Source organism: Rhea americana, unplaced genomic scaffold, assembly GCF_003343005.1.
Source record: "Rhea americana isolate MKP2758 unplaced genomic scaffold, rheAme1 scaffold_97, whole genome shotgun sequence".
NCBI classification, from domain to species: Eukaryota; Metazoa; Chordata; class Aves; order Rheiformes; family Rheidae; genus Rhea; species Rhea americana.
The window spans coordinates 268,756-291,832 of NW_028187166.1; the positions used below are offsets into that span (position 1 = coordinate 268,756).

The 23,077-nt window shown below is 41.0% G+C and overlaps 1 protein-coding gene across 1 annotated transcript in view; it reads right to left on the reverse strand.

Moving 5' to 3' along the window:
* CCDC187 (coiled-coil domain containing 187) overlaps positions 1-23,077 on the reverse strand; it is a 45,154-nt gene that overhangs the window by 7,341 nt on the left and 14,736 nt on the right. Inside the window, 14 exon segments of the mRNA XM_085325230.1 lie at positions 163-284; positions 1,233-1,401; positions 1,935-2,047; positions 2,602-2,786; positions 6,253-6,422; positions 7,365-7,511; positions 8,335-8,422; positions 9,152-9,267; positions 9,356-9,435; positions 9,950-10,083; positions 10,738-10,844; positions 11,846-11,956; positions 12,369-12,466; positions 18,590-18,765. Of these exon segments, the coding sequence (XP_085181356.1) occupies positions 163-284; positions 1,233-1,401; positions 1,935-2,047; positions 2,602-2,786; positions 6,253-6,422; positions 7,365-7,511; positions 8,335-8,422; positions 9,152-9,267; positions 9,356-9,435; positions 9,950-10,083; positions 10,738-10,844; positions 11,846-11,956; positions 12,369-12,466; positions 18,590-18,765 (1,816 nt within the window).

The window sequence follows — 23,077 nt, forward strand, 5'->3', positions numbered from 1 at the left end:
TTAACACAGTACAATGAAATTTCAAAACAACTTTGGCTTCTCTACCTACAAGCTGAGTTCTAAGCATAATATCKCTATGCCTGCTGATACTGATGATTTCTTTTATGAATATTTACATGAAAAAAAAATCAGTTCATATAAAATTATAAGCTTTCCACGTGCCTGAAATGGACTGCTGGGGTCCTGCTCTTCTTGAGGTTCATGACTTCTCTGCTCCCTGTGCATTTTCTCCACTGTCAGAGAATCATTCTCTAGATCTTCCACTACAGGTGATGTGCTCTCATCTGAAATACGCAGATTATTCAGCATAGAAGGCAAATCCAGGCTTCTTCTTTCTCCAARTGGCACAAAGTAGCCATTACCAGAAGAATCTAAGGCTTGCTAATAGAATGTATGGCAGTGCATATGCACTGACACTCTAGGAAACAGCACAAGACTTCTGCCAAATATAAAAAAGAAGCCAAAACACTAATGGTGAAATCTTGGTCCACCAAAGTCAATGGAAAAATTTCACCATACCTGAGGGACAGGATTTATTTCAGAAAACTTATTGTCCACATACTCAAAGTTAAGCTTGAGAATCTAGATGATATGCAGCCTCTACCATGCTTCTATCATTAAAAAAATTGTTATTAAAACTTAATTAMACAMTAGAAATCTATAGCCTCTCTCACTRTGATATCAAGGAGTAAATGCAGAYGGATAATGTRTTAGAAAAATGGCCCAAATATGAACTGTTGCCACCATATATAAATATTTATAATACACACATTATGCATACATGGAGCTATATAAATGACATAACTGGCTCATATATAAACAACTAGTTTTATTTTTATAAGTTGTACTGAGTGCAAGAAATATGAACTGAAGATAAAACCTAGAAACAAAAATAACTCCAGCATGTCCTGTCGAAATCTATCTTCAGCTGATCTATGTTTTTTTAAAATGAACACCCTTAAATTATTTTTAAAATGCCTCAAAAGAAAGTAAATTGTTAATGACACAATCAGAATAAGTTATGATTTTGTTCTGAGTAAGCAGCATAATCATATCTCATAATAAACCTTTGAGAGATCTCTACCATCTTGCCTACAGTGATTTATACTTTGGATATAGTGAGCAAGACACTTAGGTAATAAATGAGAAGATTTTCTCTCTTTCTGTCTGGATTAAAGTTTGATTGAAGTGGTTGAAACAGATTGGACATAATAGCRTTAAATATGATTTACCGGTTTCTTGAAGAGTATTTTCTGCCTGAACCAGGCATAAGTTACACAATGTAGAAAGCATCCCCAAGCCTTTCACTGTAAACTTGCTGTCACATGGATTAATATCTTCATTGTTTTTAAGATCAAGCTTTGGGCTTGAAATAAATGCCTTTTCCTCCAGCACAGATTCCTAGAATGTAAGTATTCAAGAGACAGAGTTAGTGTCTTAAGGGAAAAAGACCTTGCTGTTGACAGACTGGCGCAAAGAATAGTTAAGAGATCAACAGAGATTAACTCTGCATGTTCACACTAAGATTTATACACGTATGTGGACTCCTGCACATATATACCCACTTTATATCTCTGATGGAGGAAATAGGAAGGAGACTAGTCTCTGCAACCACTATGGACAAGTATAGTTTACTGCTCCCAGGACAGGAGGTTTAGCTGCTCCTGGTGCAGCACTGCACTTGTGCAAAGGAGATGATTTAAACATGTTGTAACCAGCTCACAACATAGAGAAAATGGAAGGGGCAGGAATGTTGTGGTAAACCAGCCCATGTCAAAATTCAGTCTTCAGATTTTTGCCAGTGCACCAAGTTGACACATTGATTAATTAATTTCTAGTTGATGTTCATAACTGCCAAAATYGCCTTGTTCCTGAATATAACCTAGGGAAAATTTACTTAGGCAGAAGTGGAATTTCAGAGATGATTTTCTTACCAGAAATGCACACTTTCTGCCTTCTCTTGGAAAGGGTGTGGATATAGCTTCATTTATTTTAGCTGAATTYGCATGTTCCAGATGTAAAAAACCATGATCCTGAGCATTAAGCCCTGAAAGGTACAACATTAAGTTACAGTGTTTACAATGCTGCATTTTTATTTATGAGTAAGTTGACTATAGCCTTTTGTTTAGCTCAGTCATAAATGCTCAGTTAAAAGTATTTATAGTTTGAGTAACTTTTAATTTTGTCCTACACATTCCTTGTTACCCAAACAGAACCTAAAGGACCAATGACTTCATTTGTCCAATTGTTAACTAACTTATCATCCAGTTACATTGTAGCAACTGTAATAAGGTCCACTTCCAAATATTACAGCACTCTCTCCCTTCTTCTATAACAAAACAACTTCCACCTTAGTTACRCCTTCTTCTTACTGATCCTGAAACAGATCCTTGTACCAAAACCCAGGCTGGAGGTTACCAAGGAACAGACCAGCATCAGAATTTGTATATCAGAGGCTAAACAACCTAGCAGTCCTCTTCTGAAAGATCATTTAAACTGCTCCAAAAAAACAGCTGAGATTTCAACTTTTGCCCTAAGTCATTTGTTTTGATTAAGTGGTCACGAACGTGGTTTCCCACAGAAGCCTTCTTTATTGGATACCTGTRTTTCTGTGATCTTTAACCACGAAGACTAAGCCAGTGTTTTGACCAGTAGCATCACATAGCTTTTTGTCCACTGTTTCATATACATCAGGAGCTTGTACACCAAGTGACTGCCCCAAACCTTGGGAATCCTCTGCCTGTTTCTGGCATTGCACCAATGGTTTCTTGCTTTCAGTAGAAGGGCTGTAAACAATTAGACAATAAATTAATGATTTGGAGTTACTTTCATGTTCATCAGTTAATCATGACAAATCTCTGTGAAGTCATAAAGATAGGAATTAAAYGCTTCTGGTAGTCCTTGGTAATACCTATAGAGTGCTCACACGCACATATGTTTGTAAAATAGCAATTTAGCAAAGACAGAAACACTCTCTGAGTAACMTATTTGTTTCTTCATTCTCCTCCCTCTCACTTAATACTGTATTTTATATAGTCAGGTTTCATACCTTTTTATACAAGATAGGARGAGACTAAAGAAATCATTGGCACTCAAAAAGGAAAAACAGGGTCRTATTCTGAACCTATATGCCTCCTCCTGCTCCAATCAATGATCCCTTATCAGATTCCAATAGATCACATTGAATTTTCCATTTTAAACAAAACATCACAAATTTATGGACCTCTGGGACRTTAAATATTGGTTGTGACAGTGACTTCAAGCTTTCTAAACACAGAAGATTAAACTCATTTCCTTACTGCAAAAAGCACAAGGCATCACAGTTTGTACTCGTGTTTTTTTCCATTAGTAGCACAGGTGCTATGATACACAGTTGAGTAAGTAATTGTGACCGGAAGAAACAATAATCCACATTGCTATTTTTAATACAGTAATGATTTTTAAAAAATAAAAATATTTTTGAATAGATTAAAAATAATGATATCATAGTTTCYAGGATCTAAATCACTATTCATTTTTTTAATGTGAAAACATGTTATATTTAATACCACTAATCTTTAAAGAAGTTAAAATAACAATCCCAATTCAGAAGATGTATTCCAATTAGCTAAAAACTTGTTCATTTATAATAATTTATAGTTACAAGTTTCTGTATTTCTTATTCCTAGTATTTAATATTTTTAATTCTGTGCTGTGTGTATATTTACATCAGTATACAGAAACAGCTTTAAAAYAGCCTTCTTCAGAATGGAAAAGAAAAAGCCATAGTCATTAGGAACTGGTTTAAATTTGCTGAAATCTACAGCAATAACCATTCCTTGTCTTCATAAGCAATGCTGCTTCTGTCAACAGGAGTCACTCCGTTATTGTACTGGGTTTTGGGTCAGCCTCAGCTTTCACATGGGAAAGACAAAATTGACACTGGATTTCATCTGCCATTAAGCTTTTGCTCCAGAACAACTATTTTCCATTTGGATAATAATTTAAGTATAGTTTTAAGGAATGTCTGCTTTTTTTGTAAATGAATAAATAGTGCATTATAGTGCAATTTGCAGTAACCTAGCCCACAATTCTGGAAGCAGATGGCTTATGCAGTCARCTAATGCAGAGTCCTCTTTACAGGCAGTAAAATGCAGCACTTAAATACCAGTCTCATCCATTAATAGAATCCAGAACCACTACCCTTTTCTCCATGTTGGCAATTTGTTTATTATTTCACTTTGCTTTAATTTTCAAAAGTATTTCCCAACCTTTTCCATCCCCTTACAGAGCTACTTATTAACTATTTCCCTGACCAGTATAAAATACTAACATACCTGCACTGGTGGATAGACAGCATAATTACCACTCTGTACACTTACATAGGAAACGGGTCTATACACAATAATGCAGCAGCCAGAGGCCGGGTGCGCTGTGAGTTCCACCAGGCCCTGTCTGCTAGAGGCTTTCGCTAATATTCACTGTTCTCCTATGAGTAGACTCTTCAGTAGTAAGAAGTAAAAGCACAGCCAAGAAACCTTTTAAAGATTCCTGTGACTTGTAATCAATAACACCATGAATTATAGATCAGTTTCATGCAGAGATTTATTTGAAAGCCTTTCCCTGAGGGGACTTAAGTAAATGCRCAACCCTGACTCACCAGTCTGCCAAAGATGGTCTGGGTAACACTGAATGAAGGGTCTTTTATTCATATAGATATATATTTGTGTTTAATTGTACTTATTTTTCTCTAAAGCAAAGTAGATGTTTGTTCATCTGAGTCTGTTTTGGAAGGCTGCTGTTGGGAGCAGTGTTTGTGCTGCTGGATCCTCATCTGCAATGCTCAGCACCTCCTACTCAGTGTGAAGCGAGTGAGGGATGTTGGGGACACGGCGTCTAGGGAGACCAGAACAGCAGACTGCTGCTTTCTCAGAACAGACTGAATCTGAACTCCTGAACTGCTTCTGACTTTGAGCGTTTTACATGACCCCTCTATGCTTAAGTGCAAAATAGTTTAAGCAAAAGATTAAGCAAACAACCTGTTCTGTGGGGTTAAGTGATACACAGGCTTAGAGCCAGCAGATGACAAATGAGTGAATTTCACCAATTAAATCAATACATCTCTATGCTGCTCATTTCATATGGGTATTTTGAAGTTTAATTAAYAGATAGTTGCAAAGCATTTTGAGTTTGTAGTTGAAAGCCATCRTGAAAATGTGAGTTTTCATTAGCAGTTGTATGGCATCATTAAAAAATATCCAACTTATTAATACTATGTAAATTAACTTACCTATGTCCAGCAACATCAATCAAAGCTATGTTTTTTTCCTAATATTGCAATGTTAGGGCCGAATCCCACAGACATAAATATATTGCTTAATATTTTACAGTCTGGATAATCCCAAATGTCATAACTGCTTGCGCAAAAATGCAGATTTCAAAATGAATGTAGAAAGCCCACAAACACTGGCTTTTTTAAAGTATGGAGGATTGTGATCCTAAATGCAAGAATATAGAACCATTCTAACAAAAGCACAACTGCTAGGGAACAAATATTGCTCTACTTTTGGCACTCAGGATTAAATAGTTTATTACCTTGATTTTCCTTCCCTGTGCAATTAGCTTATGATGGCAAATTATCATGGCTGTTCTGTGTATGAAATAGACTTGCCTGACTTGTAATGAAAAATGCAAATCACAGAACTACATTAGATACCTATGTCTGTTTACTTCCTGGATTTCATGATTATTGCTCAGATTCAGGTTGTTCTATTGAAGGAGTTGGCATTTGTGCTATAAAATAGCCCTTTGATTACAATGCACCCTCTCCTGTAACCTCAAGGATTATTTTGTCAGACATCAGGTGGAGTCCCTGATAAACAGTAGAKCTTGTCTTCATAGTGATCCAAACAGCTTTCAGGTAAAATTCGGGATTTCAGTTAAAAAAAAAAAACTATGCAGCTATGGATTCAGACCTTAATTTACTTGATGCTGTTCACATACCTTGCAACAAGCTGGTCCCTGCCTTGAGGCACTTACAGTTGTAGACGTGAGAAAATAGGTTGGACAGATGGAGGCAATATTGGTCACCATGATAAGCAGTGATTTTGATGCACCAACTGCTYGACAAACGGGTTTTCAAAACTTGCCATTGTAAACTCCCTCTTGAGAACATTTAAAGCTCACAAAATTATGTAAGATATAACTGCTTGTATCTTCTCCACTGGATTGCTTTTTATCTTCAGCTATCGCTATGGAAAGGGTTATACTTACCCCTCATATTTCTTGCTTTGTTTATTCTTTAGCTGGACACAACTGTCTCTGTCCCCTGATAGACCAGGCTTTTCTGATTGTGCTGTAGATTCTGCTGAGATGGAACATAACATTGGGCTGGAAGTAAGTCTCTGCTTTATTGCTTCTTCCGTTGCTGGGCTCTTTGTAAACTAAAAATAGAAGAGTAGTGCATAAGATCTTAGCTGGGTTCTTTCAGTTGTAGTGCCGACTGATTTTAGTTATTATCCACTTCAAAAAAAGCCTGAGACTTCTAGGGACAGTCTCATTAGGACTGCAAAAATAACCAAGGAACTCCGATTGTCTTTAATAAAAATAATGTTACATGAGAATTGAATGCTTTGAAAATGCCCTACTGAAGAGCCAGGTAGTAAGTCATGCTAGTCATCGCTCGTATCCTCACAGTGAATGGCTCGTTTACCGCCTTTTCTTACCTTGTTTTTCTGCATGACTGGTATGAACTGAAGAACATTTTTGCTATATCTTGCCATTTCACCATCAGATAAACTATTTCCACAATATAGAGACAATATTTAGCTCAAACTTGCAGAACTGTATTTACTAGCTTGSTTGAGACAGGTAACTTTGAATGCATTAGTGCGTATGTATGTAGTGTGGGATAGATACTTAGGCAAGARTATTTTATTCTCTTTATAAGCAGTGATCATTCAAACAATGGCAAATCAAGTTATCTTTTGGTATCTGAAAAAGTCAATTTGAAGGACTGCATCTGAAGGAATGCTCACATACCCCAAAAGCATTTGCTTGTATATCTTTCARTATATCAAACCTACCTTGAAATCTGGACTGAGCTGAGTTTCACCTAGCAGGATTATGTAAACACATAGGTTTGAACAAAATCATTCTAGGTTAGGATGTGACCATACTTCACAGCTGACAGTTTCTCTAACATTATTTTTTAATCTGTTATATGAGAATCATTATCTTAAATTTAATAAGCTGATGTTTTTCTTCATTATTACAACTAATAGGAGAATAAACTGTTCCTCAGACTGTGGCATACTGAATTCTAAACCTAATGTTATCTGCAACTGTAAAACTAGAAGCTATTATTCATGAARTGACTTAATAACCTCTTGCTTCTCAGTCAAGTTATTCAGCTCTTCCTGGAGCTGTGCTGTTGAATGCTGCATCATTAAGATTTCTCTTCGGTGCTTTAATAAAAGCTTCCTGTCTTGACGGGCTGCCTTGCAGATATTATGCAGGTGCTGAATTTCTGCCTACACAGAGTAGAAGAGGAGAGAAACATAAGAGAGTTAAAATAAAAAAAAATTAAAAAAAACACAGAGAAAAAACACGACATAAAAATGTACATAGTATTTATTAACATAAGGCAGCACTGCTATTAAAGCATCTAGAGAATTCAGTATGCAGGGTTTTCTTTCCTTTTTTGTAAAGGATTTTTGCAGTTTTTCTTTTCACCAAGGCTGCCTAGGGATTACCTGTGAAAAGTGATGACCAGTAAGGGGATATTTCACTGTCTGAGAGACAGGAGTAGCTCTCAGAGACGAGACCTTTGGAATCAAAGTATCTTCAGATCATTCAAAACTATACAATGCTTGTGGTACCCTGTTTGTGTCGGAATTTCTCAAAGTGAAACAGATGCTTGTAGTACATAAGAAACAGAATTCAAATCTTTGGATTACCAAATCTAATTATAAGCCCATCATTCCTCACAATATCAGGAGAACCGAGACTATAAAATTAGCTGACAGATTAATTTATTTCAACATCAGAAGCATAAATATGCATAAATCAGCGTAAATCTAAATCGTATGATGTGTTCTTTATGCCACAAAAAGGAAAAACAACAATTACATTGGAGTAGCAGAGAAAAATGTTGTCCCTTCTCTCTAAAATTTACAGATTGCAGGCTTTGGCACAAAAAAATACCTAACTGAATGTAGGAAAAAGAACAGAATAATGCATGTGAAAAAAACCCACTTTTTTTCACACATGCTACAGCAATTCCAGTCATCTCCTAGAGCTGCATCCTCCCACTATTTATAAGATGAAGGCCAGCTCCTGCTGCTGCAATATTACCTGCTCCTGTTTCAGCTCAGATAGGATTTTGCACTGCTTCTCAGCCATGGCAGAGGCTCCTTCACTATCTTGCAGGTTTTCCATACAGCTGAAAACCAGAGAACAATGGGGATCACAGTCAGAAAGATACTTGGATGGTCTGAGTTTAATACTCTTTAAAACATTGCCAGAGATAATAGCAAAGCTTCTCCTTCCAAAACAGTTGTGGTAGAAGCAGTAGGCATGAAAAGGGCTCTGCAGAAGGAGTGAATTCTCTGAAACTTTGAGAACACCCCGCTAGACTCCCCTGAGTGCTCAGCATGCAGCAGCTCCTGCTGAGAGCAAGGGACACTCCTTCCCCTCCCATTTTGGAAGTCTGTGCGCTTTGTGCAGGGATTTACGTGGAAGTTTGCACAGCCTGCGTCAAGCCCTTCCTGCTGGCTTATTACAAGGCGGGCAGGGAGACCTGTGGACTGTATGCCATGTGTAACCAGCTTGGACCAGAGCTAGGTCCGAGAAGAAGGGTTTTAGTAGTCCTGAGGAGCTCTGTCCCTCTGTCACTTTGTGCATCCCCATCAGTTTTATGTCAATAAGGCYCAAGTACAGGAATAAACCCCTGGCCCAATACCATGTTGGGATAATAAAATGGTCAGAGCAGGTGGGCTCRTCCTGCCTGTGTGCGTTTGGCTCTTGTGGAGGAAGGACTCCAGAGAGGGCAATTTGTCCAGAACAGCATCAGACTGAGGTGAAACCTGTCCAGGGAGCAGGAGCCGAAGGGAACCGTCCCCCTGGGCTGAGGAAATCCGAGGAACCGAGCTGGCGCCGCTGGCTCACCCACCGCCTGCGGAGCTCCGGCTGGGCCRGCTGCGCCACGGCTCGCTCCCGGAGCGCCTCGCTGCGGAGCCGGCCGGGGAGGGCACAGGCGCCTCGGACGTGCTGCCAGGGCTCGCTCCACTGCGGGCAGAGTGGGCAGAACCGCGTTAGTGTGCGAAGCGCTGCCCGCCCCGTCCATCCGTCCGTCCATCCGTCTCCCCCCCAGTACCTGGCTGCCGGAGCCGGCCACCTCCCCGCCACGCTGGGCACCGGGAGGCCACGCCACATCCCAGGAGTGAGGAGCAGGCTCTGCCGACGGGTTTAAAGTCACCGTGAGTGAGACATTTCTCAGTGACAGCAGGGGAAAAAAAGCAGGGATGCGTCTTGCGTCGGAACAGTATAGCCCAGGCGTGAAAAATAAAGACTAAAGCTAAGCAATTGAGCTTTCTAACCTGCTACCCCTCAGCCTCCTTCCCCCCCCCCCCCAAAAAAAAATAGCATCATCCATTTGCTCACAGGGCTGAATTACAGACTCCAACCTAACTTTCAGCTGAAATCATGGTAAAAAGTGTAAGGAAAAAGGGGTCTGTGAATAGGGCAAATAATTCTTCCTTAACTCTCAAGATTATATTCTGCAGAATGATCAGAAGTACACAGGGACGTTGCTACAATTAAAATATACATAATGAATGTGATATTGAGGTCGACATTTTCCCAGCTCGTTTAACAAATTAATGAAATTTGTGACCCATGCTGCACCGTTTCTTAGGCCGTGCTAGAAAGCGTGTCGCTGTTTGCGCGGTGCCACCAGCTCAGCGCTCACCTCCTCCAAGTGTCGAGCAGCATGAAGCCCTTCCTCCGAGAGCCTGGCTGTGTCCTGCTGATTGGGGATCCATCAGACTGCTGTTGCTTTCAATTTGCAGAGCAGGTTGTTTCAGTRTACGCCCCTCCTCATTACTGAAAGTATGGAAGAAAGGAAATATTTTCTTATTGCAGTCTGAGGTACAACTTCAGTCCCTGGCTTTTATAGAGAAGTTCTCTGTGGAGGCTGAATCTTTCTCAAACATGCATGGTGGCAATATTTTTACAATAGTGGAAGTTTCACTTGTGCAAAATTCCTTTCTGGCAATTGTATCCGTAAGAGTTTAAAAGCAATTTGCAGGTCTCTAGTCTATGCCATTTTAAAYGAACATAAAAAAAGTGCACTTACAATATCCTCATTCATGACAAGGTATTTATGAAAAAGCAAAATGGGGGAAAAGATACTCCTTTTTTTTCACAAAACGAGTGTACGAGAGCTTCTGCCTTTAGATATATGCAGATTTCCCCGCAACACTAGTAAGGTATTTCTGCTATGATTTGTGCATAAATCAGAGTAGAAGAAGATTGCAAAGATGGATACTTTAGAGCAGAGCTCTGAATGAACAAAAGGATTAGGCCACAGTCTTAGAGACATTGTAACTACCATGTAAACCATGCACCAGTGATGCAAAATAAACATCCATTTCAGTGATGATGCACAGTGCCAATGCTCTAGAGCCATAAGCCATTCGTACAACAAAATCAGAGGCTAAACTGTCTAACTGCCTCAGTGTGTACTGCCTTCTGTACCTCTCGCCAGCTGTGTTGTCGCCTTCCAACTGATATCCTTTCCGCTCTTGCTCTGCACAGTCTTGTCTTGGCACAGAAGAATAATCAGCTTTGGAGCTACTGCTCTCCTGCAAAAACAGTTTGTCCTCCATAGATATGAGTGATCTATTTGAAAGGCAAAACTTTTAAGCCTGCTTCTCTCATCCTCTTGGAAAAGCCCTTYGTTGTAGATAGTGCTGTTCATATGCCAATAGTTCCTAGAACTGAATTAACTCATGAGCTGGATACTACTAACAGTGAGGTAACTGTGTGGGCATATGGAAGTAATGCAGAATAACAGCTCTCAAACTGCTGYTTATTTAGAGCTGCTTTCATGGGAGTCAGGGTACTGCGTTCATCCTCAGGGCTTTAAAAAAACAGAGATCACTTCTGTCTGAGCTGTCCAAACACTGAAGAGAATTCACTTATCCAAAGTATCTCCCAAAGCAAACATTCACCCTGATGTAAAGACAACCTGGAACTGCACGTGAGGTCTGAGCTTGCATTTATGCATCTGGGGCTAAACTCTTATCCTAATAGTCACTGAAGTTCTAGCTGACGTCAGAATGCGAGGCTGGAGGGCCAAAAAAAMCCCCAAATAAATGGCATACTAAAGTTTTCCTTCCTTCCTTGCTTCCCTTCCTTCCTTGTTTCCCTTTCTTTCTTTCTCTCTCTCWYACACACACTTTGAAAGGAGGTTTCTTGGTTATGATTAGCATCTCACTAGTAGGCTTTCATATCTGAACAGAAGTGTCACAGTGATTATCCCCTGAAGACCTAAAAACTCTTCCTTCTGACTTTACAGAAAAAAAAAAAAGATATAACAGGTAAAAGCTATAGTATAGTGATTTTTAGTACAGTGTTTTTAGTATAGTGATAGGTGCTTTCAGATCCACAATCCAAATGATAGTCTATAGGACTGTGTCACCTGAGAGATGTGGACACTTTGAAAAACTTATCCTGATCTACATTCTTTACCAATTAAAAACCTTTTGATTAAGGGATTTGGAGTGAGAAAAAACAGTGGGATCTAGAGGAATATTTTTGTAGGTCCAGAAATGGTACTACAGGGCCTGGAATGATAMCTTACCTCTAAGCTGTGCTGAAGCAGGTCATTCAAAGACCTCTGGCTTTCTTGAACCTCTAGYTTTGCTTTCTCACTCAGCACTGCCAGTTGTTGTTTCTGCTGGAGCTGACAGGCCTGAATTGGGAAATGATATGCTATAAACAATACTTTCAACTGTGTCATATGATTCCTCTGCACTGGGTGCAAAAGTGCAACAAACTCCAAGAGAAAGCAACGCAGGAACTGGGCAGGCAGCTGCCATTGCACCCCACTTGCTGCCTTCGGAAGGCCGCCCGAACGCTCCCCTCGGCTTCGGCTGCAGCACAGCAACACGTTCTTGCCCACCAGTGCTAGAATGGGATTCACAAATGGGAAATTAAGGTTGGCATCTCCTCCCTGCAGCTACTTCGGGTGTATAAACCTGATGCRCAGTCAGCTGCTGCCTACTGATTATAACCGAAGTACATTTGTACCCAGGGATAGCCAGCACCATTTTACGCAGGATAGCAGAACCGGAATTGCTCTTTGCTTAGGCTGCTTGCTGTACCTTCAGTTTGTAAGCCAGCTGGAGAGAGGTTTGCCTCAAATTGCCCAGATGGCTCCTGTGTTTCTCTTCCAGTTCTGGGCAGCTAAGATCTCCCTCACCTGCAAAACAAGAGAAAATAGATGCTAACAGTCACTGTTAGTTAAAAAAATCTGTGCTCCATTTAGCAAGTGCCAGCTAAAGGAAGTATCAGGGTTTAACAGAGGGAGGCAGTGGGAGCAGTGCTAGCTACAGACTCCAGCTGGATGCTACCCTGAGAATGTCCTTGGGGATTTTAAGCATTTGCTAAGCGTTCTGCCAGAAAGAGATGGCTTGCTGGATCACAACTGAGGTCGGTACACCTTGTAAATAATCTAACAGCATCATTTTACTCTCAGCAGAGTCCCAGGGCATCTGCTTAACTCTGCTGCCTTCCAGACCCGGCTGCACTATTCAAAACATGCCTGAGTCATAATACATAGATGTAAACAGGGGATTGCCACAAGGAGAAAAGGGAATGAGTACGTTGTTCCTGGCTGCATTTTCCTTTTGAATCCTCCCTGGGCCTATTTTTGGGAGCCTCCCAAATCTCATGGTTGACTTTATTCCTGGAATAACTTCTCTGCACGCATCTACATCTCTTACCATATCTGAGCAAGTAAAATGTCACTACCTCCATCCTGTCAAGAAATCTGTTAGCATAAACTCCTGCAAGTCCTGGGGAAAAGGGAAGAGGTAGGACTTAAGAGGACAAATGCCAGGAGTGAGAAGGACTGGTGAGCAGTTCCCATTTCTAAGCCACGCTGTGGCCTGAAGTCTAGAGGGTGCGTTGTTGCTGCTCTTTTTCCCGTTGTTCCTTGGCTGCACCAACAGGATCAGACCCACTAGTTAAAGAAGAACAAAAAGCTTCCCAACCTGGTCACCTCCTGGGGAATTCGAGCAGCATCGYGTGCCCCTCCATCCTGCAGCTTCTCCTGTCCTGGGGTGCAGATTTGGTTTCCCTCTTCCGTCACACAGAAGACAAGCTTGTGAAAAAAAGCTTTCTCTTCCAAGTGGAGAAAACAAATCTTGCTCCAGGTGCACCTATTTCACTGCTACTTCCTTATTATAACTCTCCTGGCTGTCTTCTGCAGTATAGGTGATGTAATGTTTACCAGCGATATGTTCGTGACTGTTTTGAGCTTCTCAGATAAATTGCTAAGCTTATTCAAACAGGTTGTGTGTRTACTCTGAGTTGTGTGACTGTCACAGCAACCAGGGTCATAAATGAATTGAAATGTGTGTCATAAATAGAAATAGGCTTGACTTGGAAACTTCAGATAAAATCTGTGTCCTTACCCAGTTTGTCTGAATTCAAATTACCTCATATCACAGTGTAAGCCCTCAATATGCAGGGTTTATTTCTGCTTGAAATATTAAAAGATCCTTAACACAGAAGCTGTGTCAGAGACTTGGGCTTCTTTGCCTGCCTTTGTTTACAAAGATGTGAGGGAAATAAAATGTTAATGCTTCAAGCTTGATGCAGATTTTCTATTTGAACGTTGCTGCTTTCTTTGTAAACAGCTTGACTGCAAATTTCACTTACCTCTTAAGAGTGTTCCCAGTTATGATATTTTCAAATATAGGAGGCTTTTCTTAACCCTATGCTTTCCAGAATCAAGAGACTGGATCATCTTTCAATCAAGGAAAGCATATTTCCAACCTTCCTCGTTCTGGTGGGTTATTTGAAAAGGCAAAATCATAATGAATGACATAGAAATCACATAGCAAATAATAACCTCATCTTTTAAAAAGATTTTTGTTTTTACTCCTATCTTTCCAATCTGACACCTAATTCAGACTCTTCAATGCTTGTAGTTACCAGTGATGGCTTCATCTACAGGTTAAAGAGGTTTCTATATGGTAGTCTTTTTAATTGCTTCAAATGTGTAATAGAAAAAAGGGAAGCAAACAGTTTTTTAATGGGTATACAGAGAGCTCATCACTTTCAAAGCCATATGAGGATGTCTCTTTAAATATTAACAAATAAGGTCATTTTATACAAAAAATTTACAAGCTAAATTTCTTGATAGTTGTCTGAATAGCTTTTAATACTACTAGTTGGGCCATTCTGAAGTATGGAAATCTCTTAAGATAGAATTTAAAACTGGGAAACATTTTCAACTTGCACCTCAAACTGCATGATGCTGTTGCTGTTCACCTCACAGACATCTAATGGTATTGATCTCAAGGTGAATAAAAAGTTTGTTATACTCTGTTTTCGCTGCTCTTGAACATAATTTTCCTAAGTGTGGCTATTGCCAGATGCATTCGTTGTGTTGCAACATCGCGTGTTAAAGAAAATACCATCTAGCTAAACTTCATGTCCTCTTACATTATGATGAATGGCATTTTACTGCATACCCAGATAGCTTCAACGTTCATATGCTCAGTTGCTTTAAAAAAATGCTATTTATTAAATCACTTTCTGCTGCACCTGCAGAATCTCAGTAAAACCTTGTAGAATCTCTGTGAMATATAATTAAAAAAGCTGGGCTAAAAGTCTCATTTTTCTAATCATTTGAAGTTAGACAGAAGCACTTACTGCTGCTTTGTTCAAGGACAGCTTTTCCTCTTTCTGCCCATGTCAGCAATCAGTCCAAACCAGTTATTACAAAAATACATACTTGCAACTTTAAATATAGGCAAAACTTTAACTACACTAGTGGCTGGGAGTATATGAAGATGGAGTAAAAAGGGTCCTGAAAGGCTGCTGTGGAATGGAGCAACGGATCTGGAAGGATCTGATCGGCTGGCACCCAAGTGAAGGCAGTCCCTCCCCTTTCCAACACTGCTGCGCTGGCCCTATTGCCATTACGCTCTATTATTTTATGACACTCTTCAGATAAGGGAGGGGATGGGTGAAATGCCACCCAGGCATTTCAGTACTGTGTTAGCATGCAAGCACTGAGCTGTAGTGATGACAAGTTAATGGCAATACAGAACGAGGTTGYCTAACCCCTGACACAGCTGAGATATGCAGCATAAGTGAATGGGGTGGCTGAAATTCCCCTCTTTGGCCCTTCTTCAGCAAGACCTATAAGCCAAGTGCGATCCCTAAGGAAGAGACTCTAAACCTGAAGGCTATGTTTGTGAACCCCAGAAAAACAACAGGCTCATCTGCATTCCTGAGTACTTCTGTAAATCAGTATTTCCAGGCCAATCAAATCCATTTCTTCTCTATGAATACATTTGGTATCTTGCTTGTCATTGAAGAGTAGCTGCTTGCTAAATTATGGGATTAATGTGGCCTGTACTGCTCCTGTCCTCTGCATATTTTGTGTTTATAGCTAAATCCTTTAGTGCATAAGGTTGGCCAGAGTTCAGCTTCCAGCCAGATGTTGCAGCACATGGCAATATCTCAGTCTGCTGCAGACACTTCCACGTGTGCCATCCCACACACTGAGCAGCAGAGCAGATCCTGGCACCAGCTAGCATGAGCAGAGCCCGGCCTAAAGTCAGACCTAACCGTAAAGCTGAATTTTCACAAAATTTTTCTCATCAATTACGTTCAATTCCCTCAATCCACTACACTTCTAGTAGGGATACCAAAGCCCAAACCGTTACACCAAAGCAACACAAGACCCCACAGAGCAAGAAATACAAAGAAATCTACAAAATTTGTGGTGGCATTTTACAGGTAACAACACACTGTGGGACAGCAGCATGGAGAGGGATGAAGTCCTGACTTCTTGTTGTGCACAGGAAGACCATAGTATATTTTATCAGCCAGCTAATAAGCTTGTGAGGCTGTGGAAAGGAACCAGTTCAGAGGGGGAAAACTGGTATCAAAGGCAGTGAGAGCAATGCTTGTGCTACCTGCCACCGAGTTGAAAGGCATGCTATGCTTCAGCACTGCCGGCATTGCAGACTGCTTCAGAGATGCTCCAAGGCCGGTGACTGAGCTCACTGGAGCTCGTCAGGCTTTTGTAGAACTCAAAAGATGGTGCAGGATTTTGAATCAAAACACTAAGAGCTCTCTTATCTCAGAACTATCCATGAGGAGAGAATTAGCTGAAACTGTGCAGCTACACTTCTCTGTTCTCCTCTGATTCCATTAATTTAATCATTTCTACCTCTCCTATAAGCAAGAAGGCAGCTCCCTCTAGTGATACAAAAAAATGTGAAATCAGCTGTTAAAGGGAAAGATAATTTTATGTATGGATAYGTTTTCTTTGTGCTCCAGGTTAAAATTCTGCATTTGAAGAACAAAGGAGAGCATTCCATTTGCTTTCCTAATGCTAAGTACTTTAAACCTGTATCAAATGCTGAAGCTTCAACATTTAGAAAATACTTGTTTAACATGAATTTCAGTTTATAYCTCGTTCTCTCTCAAATAAAGAAAGGAAAAACCAAGACTCTGGTTCACTCAGATGAGCTGAGTGATTTGTAATCCAATCACAAAGCTGTAGGAATAGATACAGTGAAAATGGTTTTAAAAGCATCCAATTCCCTTATTTAATAGCAATATAAAGAACTTGGGTACCAGGCCATATTCAGAGGACATGCTGCAGTATCAAAGAAAACTGAGTTTAGCTCGCTGTGRAAGAGACCTGCTGGTCTGGCAGGAATGATGGAAAGGCTTTAAGCAGTGGTGTCTCTGAGATAACCAGGATGTGCAAATCGCTTCCTCATCAGCTCAATTAGTTACAAAGTTTTGTGCCTAAACTGACTAAAGATGCATACAGCAGCTTCGTGGGCTATTTTCCAGTGATCTCTGTGGAGATGATCTGTGTTTGTCACAGCACACACTTACTGTGTTTGCAGTTGTGGATTTTATACTAACTGTGTTTAGAAAGAAAATTCAACTGTTCTGGACAAATTCACTCCTATTGCCGGCAGTAAATACTTACAAATATTTTGTGAGCATCTGTTTCCTGTAGTGTGTTTTATTATAATTTGAAAATGAATTTTGTTATTTTGCCAAATGTGTTTACTACAGAAAAATTTTAATGCCTTTGGCGTAGCAATTAAGAGTTAGGTGATGCATGTATCTTTCAAAGTAAATATTTATGTTCTGCAGCAGTCATATAATTACACATCGTTATGCTGTGTGTGCACCGTGACTTGTGCCTTCTTCTGTGAGAGCGAGCAGAACCAGCTGACGTTGCGAGGCATTACAGCAGACAATGCCGCCCGCCTCTGACTATCCTTTCCCTGACCAGGGTGGGGAACAGAGCCACTTGTGACCCATATTTCAAAACCACATTGTCTTCCAAATGACAGTACTGTGCCTCATCTGCAGCAACATGTCCCTTTATCGGAACTGCTGGCTCACCAGCCAGCCGTGGGGTKGAACCCAGACCCTGTCAGCTCCTGCAAATGCAGGAGAAGGTAACGTTTTCTCTTGGCGTGCAGACAAGGCAGCAGTTCCTGTTGTTCAAGTGGTGAACAGTGGATGGCAGGGTATTTTTGCCAGATAGTTCCCAGAACTGGGGCCCTTAGTTATTAATCCTAAATAAGTACAATGTCTTTTGCTTATGGTAAACTGTTCAGACAACAGACTTAGTGTCCAATCATATAAGATGCCCTCCTATTCCCTGGGGGTTGGGGAGAAGCATGGTAAACAACGCTGGCTTCTCTACCACCTCAAAATCCAATATTACTTATGAAATTTTGTGGGGAAAACAATGAAGAACCCTTAATAAGAGCAAAGGCTTTTTGTAAGTACTCTCTTTGAGGAAAGGTTATCTGATCTTTTTCTTTTGTGTCTGAAAAGCCCTTAAAACAATGCACCATCTGCTACTGTTTGGTAGAAGCAAGCAGSGATCTCTGCTCTCTGTGAACTATTGTGTGCCGTTTAACCCTTTCGGCAACAAACTTTCCCTTGTTTCCATGAACGCGTGTGTTCTGCGGAGAAGTCGCAGTGCTCTGCGTGCTGCCTGTCTTTGGCCAGCCTCGCACGTTCCCGTCGGAGCTCTCCGTTCTGTCTGCGTCCTTTACCAGCCCCTGTAAACGGGCTGTGCCCTGGCATCRCTTGTTGCACAAGTGGGATAATATCCTATACTGATCTGACATGGTAATTCTGACGAATTAATCGCAACACTCCTAGAGACCTTCAGATGAAGCTCCAAGGGACTGCAGCTGATAACACTGATCTGAATTGCAAAGAACTATTCATTCGTATGACATAGCATAAGGAATACCTTCTGAGGGTACTGAGTAACCCCCGCACTCTGCCACTTCTTTGGGAAAAGCCATCTTACCAAAGTCCCACTCAAAGCCACCTCGAATCGCAGCGCYGGTGGGCAGAGGGGCGGCGGGTTCGAATGTGCGGCTGTCAGGTGTCCCCAGGCTCCCTGCAGGAGTCTGGTTTGCGACTTCCTCTTGGTTCTGAGCTTTCGGGTAGGCATGCCCCTGAGCTGGAGGTTCCCTCTGTGCACTGTGTTAAGGCAACAAAAACATTGCTGAGAGAGTTTTTGAGGTCATGCACTAGTATAAACAATCTGTTGAACTAAAAAAATRATCATTTCAATAAAGCTAGCATTTATTAAWTTTTGTCAAATAAAAACAAAAGACTAACCGAGAAGTCATACTTGCCAGTGTACAAAGTTCCCTTTCTTGAACCTGGATGATGCTGGGAAAGCTAAYAACACTCTTCATTACCTACTCTAATTACTGCTCTGAAAGAGCTGGATTTTGTTCAACCTGGTGGAAAGTAGAAACAAGAACCTTGCAGTTCTGAGGCTTAATTTATTAGGGTTGTGTGGTACAATCTGTGCCCTTGTTAGTACTCAGTTGCACAATTAGCTCTGAACCTTGGCAAAGCTCTCTGAAATCTTTTTATGCAAGGTGTTGTAGAAACACAAAGTATCATTCTGTGTTCCTTAGGTTTCTAGGACTTGCGTGTGGCTATGGCCCAGTTAAGATTTGCTATTGATGTATGTTATTTAACACTGCAAACAATATCAGCACCRAGGCCTACAGTCCTGCCAAAGACCTCAGCTACCTGGTTGCATTTTGTTTTGATCTGTAGCTATTTGAACAAAAACTAAACTCTGAACTAAAACTCACTCATAGCTGGTATGCTGCATTGGTGCAATGTCCACYGTGTCCTTTCTAAAAGCCAGAACACGGCTTAGCTAAAAAGATTAGGAAGGAAGGTGTGAAAATGGGCATTTATTGTGCTGAAACACAGGCAGGGCGACTGAGACATATTGAACTGGTGACAGATGTTTTCTTCTTTATACGGAAAAATGAATGTGGATTTTTTTATCGGCAATCAGCTTAGGGAAATCTCATTTCATTTTTCTCATTAATAAGCTTTGCTTTGTTTTTCATGACCCAGAAACTGCTATAATGATTAGAACAGCTTCCACTAACGCATGTCTTGGATGTTGTCTTCAGAAAGTGGGAGCAAAGGTGGCTGAGTGAGAAACAGGGGAGGTAACACGCATTTATCACAAGGCAATTCTAATATTTGCTGGGCAGATGCAGTGAGCATTGTTTCTGCATTTGTGTTGTGTTGGTTTCTTAGTCAACTCCACTGTTGCTTTTGGCTCTTAAGAAACGCCTACTCCTCACTACAAATACTGATGCCAAGGCCCCGTTCCAGCCTTGCCTGGTTCCTGGGAGGGCTCGTGCTGCCATCCGTGCGAGYCAATACAAACTCTCCAGAAAACCTTGTGATTACACAGGTGCGATCAGCAACCTTTCTCMTCTGAACACAACCAGCTCTGCTGTGGGCATAAATTATCCCAAACGGCAGATGAGGCTCTTTGGAACTGCACCAGTGAGAGGGATAGCAGTAGTGGGGCTGCAGCAGGAAGCAGAGCTGTGATGTAGCAGCRAACCATGCCGGGACATCGGGCATCTGCCTGCCTATCGCTTGCTCTGCCTTAGCCTGTGGTCCTGCTTTGCTCACTTTCAAAAATGAACTTGCTGCAAAGTATTATGAACTTTCTGACATCTAAGAGATACTGAATGTATGAGAAACCCACTTCTACAGGCAACTGAATCAAAACAAGCCTGAGATTGCATAAATGTTTTCTGGCAGTTTGAAGAATTACCATCCGTGGGTCATTTGCATTAGCAACAAATCTCCATCAGCCGCCCCTGTGGACTGCAGAGCAGCCGTGCATGAAATGGGAACATTGCTTACGGAAAGATGCACCTGCGGGATTTCTTGCATGAACATGAATCACTGCTTTCACAGCTATAATTAAACATGTAAACACAAAACTGTGCTGTTGAAACTGGCTGTGGGTAAGATCATGTTCAAGTGCCTTGATTTTGTAACACTGGATGTGTTGTATTTGTGAATGAAGCTGGCAAGCAGTCAGTTGTTAACAGGTGGCTTTGTTTAAGTGAACTCTTTTTGGGAGAATATTTATTCTAGCCAAATGTGGACTCATAACTCACTAACTCTGGTAGTGTTCTTTACATCATATATTTTTTGTATGATCTCTTTACTGTAACTACTGCTGCATTAGAGGGAGCACTCAGCTCCCAAGCAGATGAACCTGGAGCTGTCCACAACTATAGCGGCACTGTCCACTGTAGTTAGAGCTAACTACAGTGATATTTTATCTGTATGTATCTCTCCTCATCTCGTGAAGAAGCGCTTACAACAGAGTTTTAATTTATTGCTTGAAAGACTTTATTGGTGAACTTTTTCCTGTGATGCCCTGAGGACTTTGTTTGACTCTGCTGCTCAAAAACATGGAGCTTTGCTTTCTCAGTAATTGCACTGTTGAGGAGATCAGTGCAATTTATCTTCTTTCTTTTTTGTCTGATGCTTGTCCATTACAGCTGAAGGGCTATTCCCATCTGGGTCCATGGGGGTTCTGCACCTACCTTCCATTAGTGTGAATTAGAGTTGCATATAAACACACATGCCTTAGGACAAGAGTAATAGACTCTACCATTTTTTTAAGGCTGGTGGGCTTCGCACACTGAGGTGTAGTGTGTGTGCAACTGTGATACTCTTCAGTGCATACTATGAGTGGTGAGCACTCATGTTTTATAAATTTGCCATCTACTGTGACAGAACAACTCCATAATCCTTGCAACTGATCCTTCAGAGCAGAAGTCAGTCCAACCTTTGTGAATGCAAGAATTGCACACAAAGAACAGGGTTTTAACTCTCAGTAATTCCCGTAATTACTGTTCATAAGTTTGGTAAGCTGAGCTGTCTGGACTTATCTCTCTTATTTTCATTTTCCTCATTTGCTTTGAACTGTAAAGCTGTAAACAATCCTCTTAAAAAGAATGCTGTGCCATATTAAAGGCATTTTCTATATGCATGGCAAAGTCCTGCCTTCAGTTAAAAAACAATGCTCTTCCTTCCACCACAGCTTCCTGCAGTTTAATATTTAAACAGATGGGAACACTGTGATTCACGTGGTGCGCTCCTGTTGCTTCTCACCCCACCCCTGTCTGTCTCACTAGGGCCCAGTCTGCTCGCTGACTCCAGCACAAAACCACCAGTTCTAGTGCAATTACTCTGCATTTGCCTCTCTGTAAATAAGATCAGAAATCATTTCACTTCCTTGGCCCTTCTGAAGTAAAAGGCAAAGCTTAGCATGAGACTGGCTTTTCAGGTTACTTCCTTCTTGCTCCTCTCACAGCAGGAGCAACGTGCCAGRACAGGGAGGTTGCCATGGCCAGTTCAGTCCCAGGCACTGCAACTGCCTCGTGGAGCAAAGCCCTGCCATCCCTTCTGGGGCAGGGATCAAGCAGCAAAAACGCCCTGTCTCTCTTCTCTCAGAATTGGAATTTAGGGACACGGCGGCATCCTCACTGCGACAGGTGTATTGTACAAATGTCCGTTCCTTGCTAAAGCCTCTCCAGGTCGTATTTAATCTTCCAGGCCTTGGGGATTTATTCTCTAAGGGAAGGCTTCTCTGCAGACAGATCATGTGGTCTGCGCTGGGACTCTGTGGCTTTGTCATTCTYTGATGGCTGAACAGAGATACAGTTTGATTTGGGGTTAACTATTGCTTTTGAGCTGACAGGTCCCTTCATGGTTCTCCTTGTAACCAGAGATGATACAAATAAGTCTTTGCTTGGTAAGATACAGGTTAAGAGCAAAGGGTTTACTATTTACTGTCAGCTACATTAAACATTTAATAAACATAGGCTGACTGAAAACTTAATCTACATTGATCTAATCCTTTTTTCTAAACTTCCTGTTTCAAAACATAATTTCCATAATTACCATGCTCTGCTATGTGTCTGCTCCAAGGAAACTTAAAYGTTTATGCGTGGATATTGCTACACATATACCCAACCTGTAGAGCTGCAGCAAACATCATTTCTCACCCATTTTTTGGAGCAAAGTGAGTGAAAACAATTACTATAAACAAATTTATAGTATTCAGTTGATTAAATCTCTCTTTAATCCCCTGCAAAAAAAGGAGATCAATGGAGATTTAACTAGGCACTCATAAAGATAATCAATTTACTCTTCTGTCAATGCCATATGTTAAAATACTGGGGGAGAAGGGAGATGCGACCTGCGTGTTACTTTTCAAACACTTTTACATCACACAACAATACCTCGTTATTCAGAAACAGATTCACAGAACAGAATACTTTCTGCACCCTTTTCGGCTCTCATCTTTGGCAGCACAGCTTAAAAAGGACAGAACCGTATTCATCTGTTTTCATTTAAGAGTCATCTCCTCCATCACCTCTCCGGAGGCCCTTGACAGTCCGCGGCGGGCGAGGCGGCGGCGGCAGCGGCGGCGGCG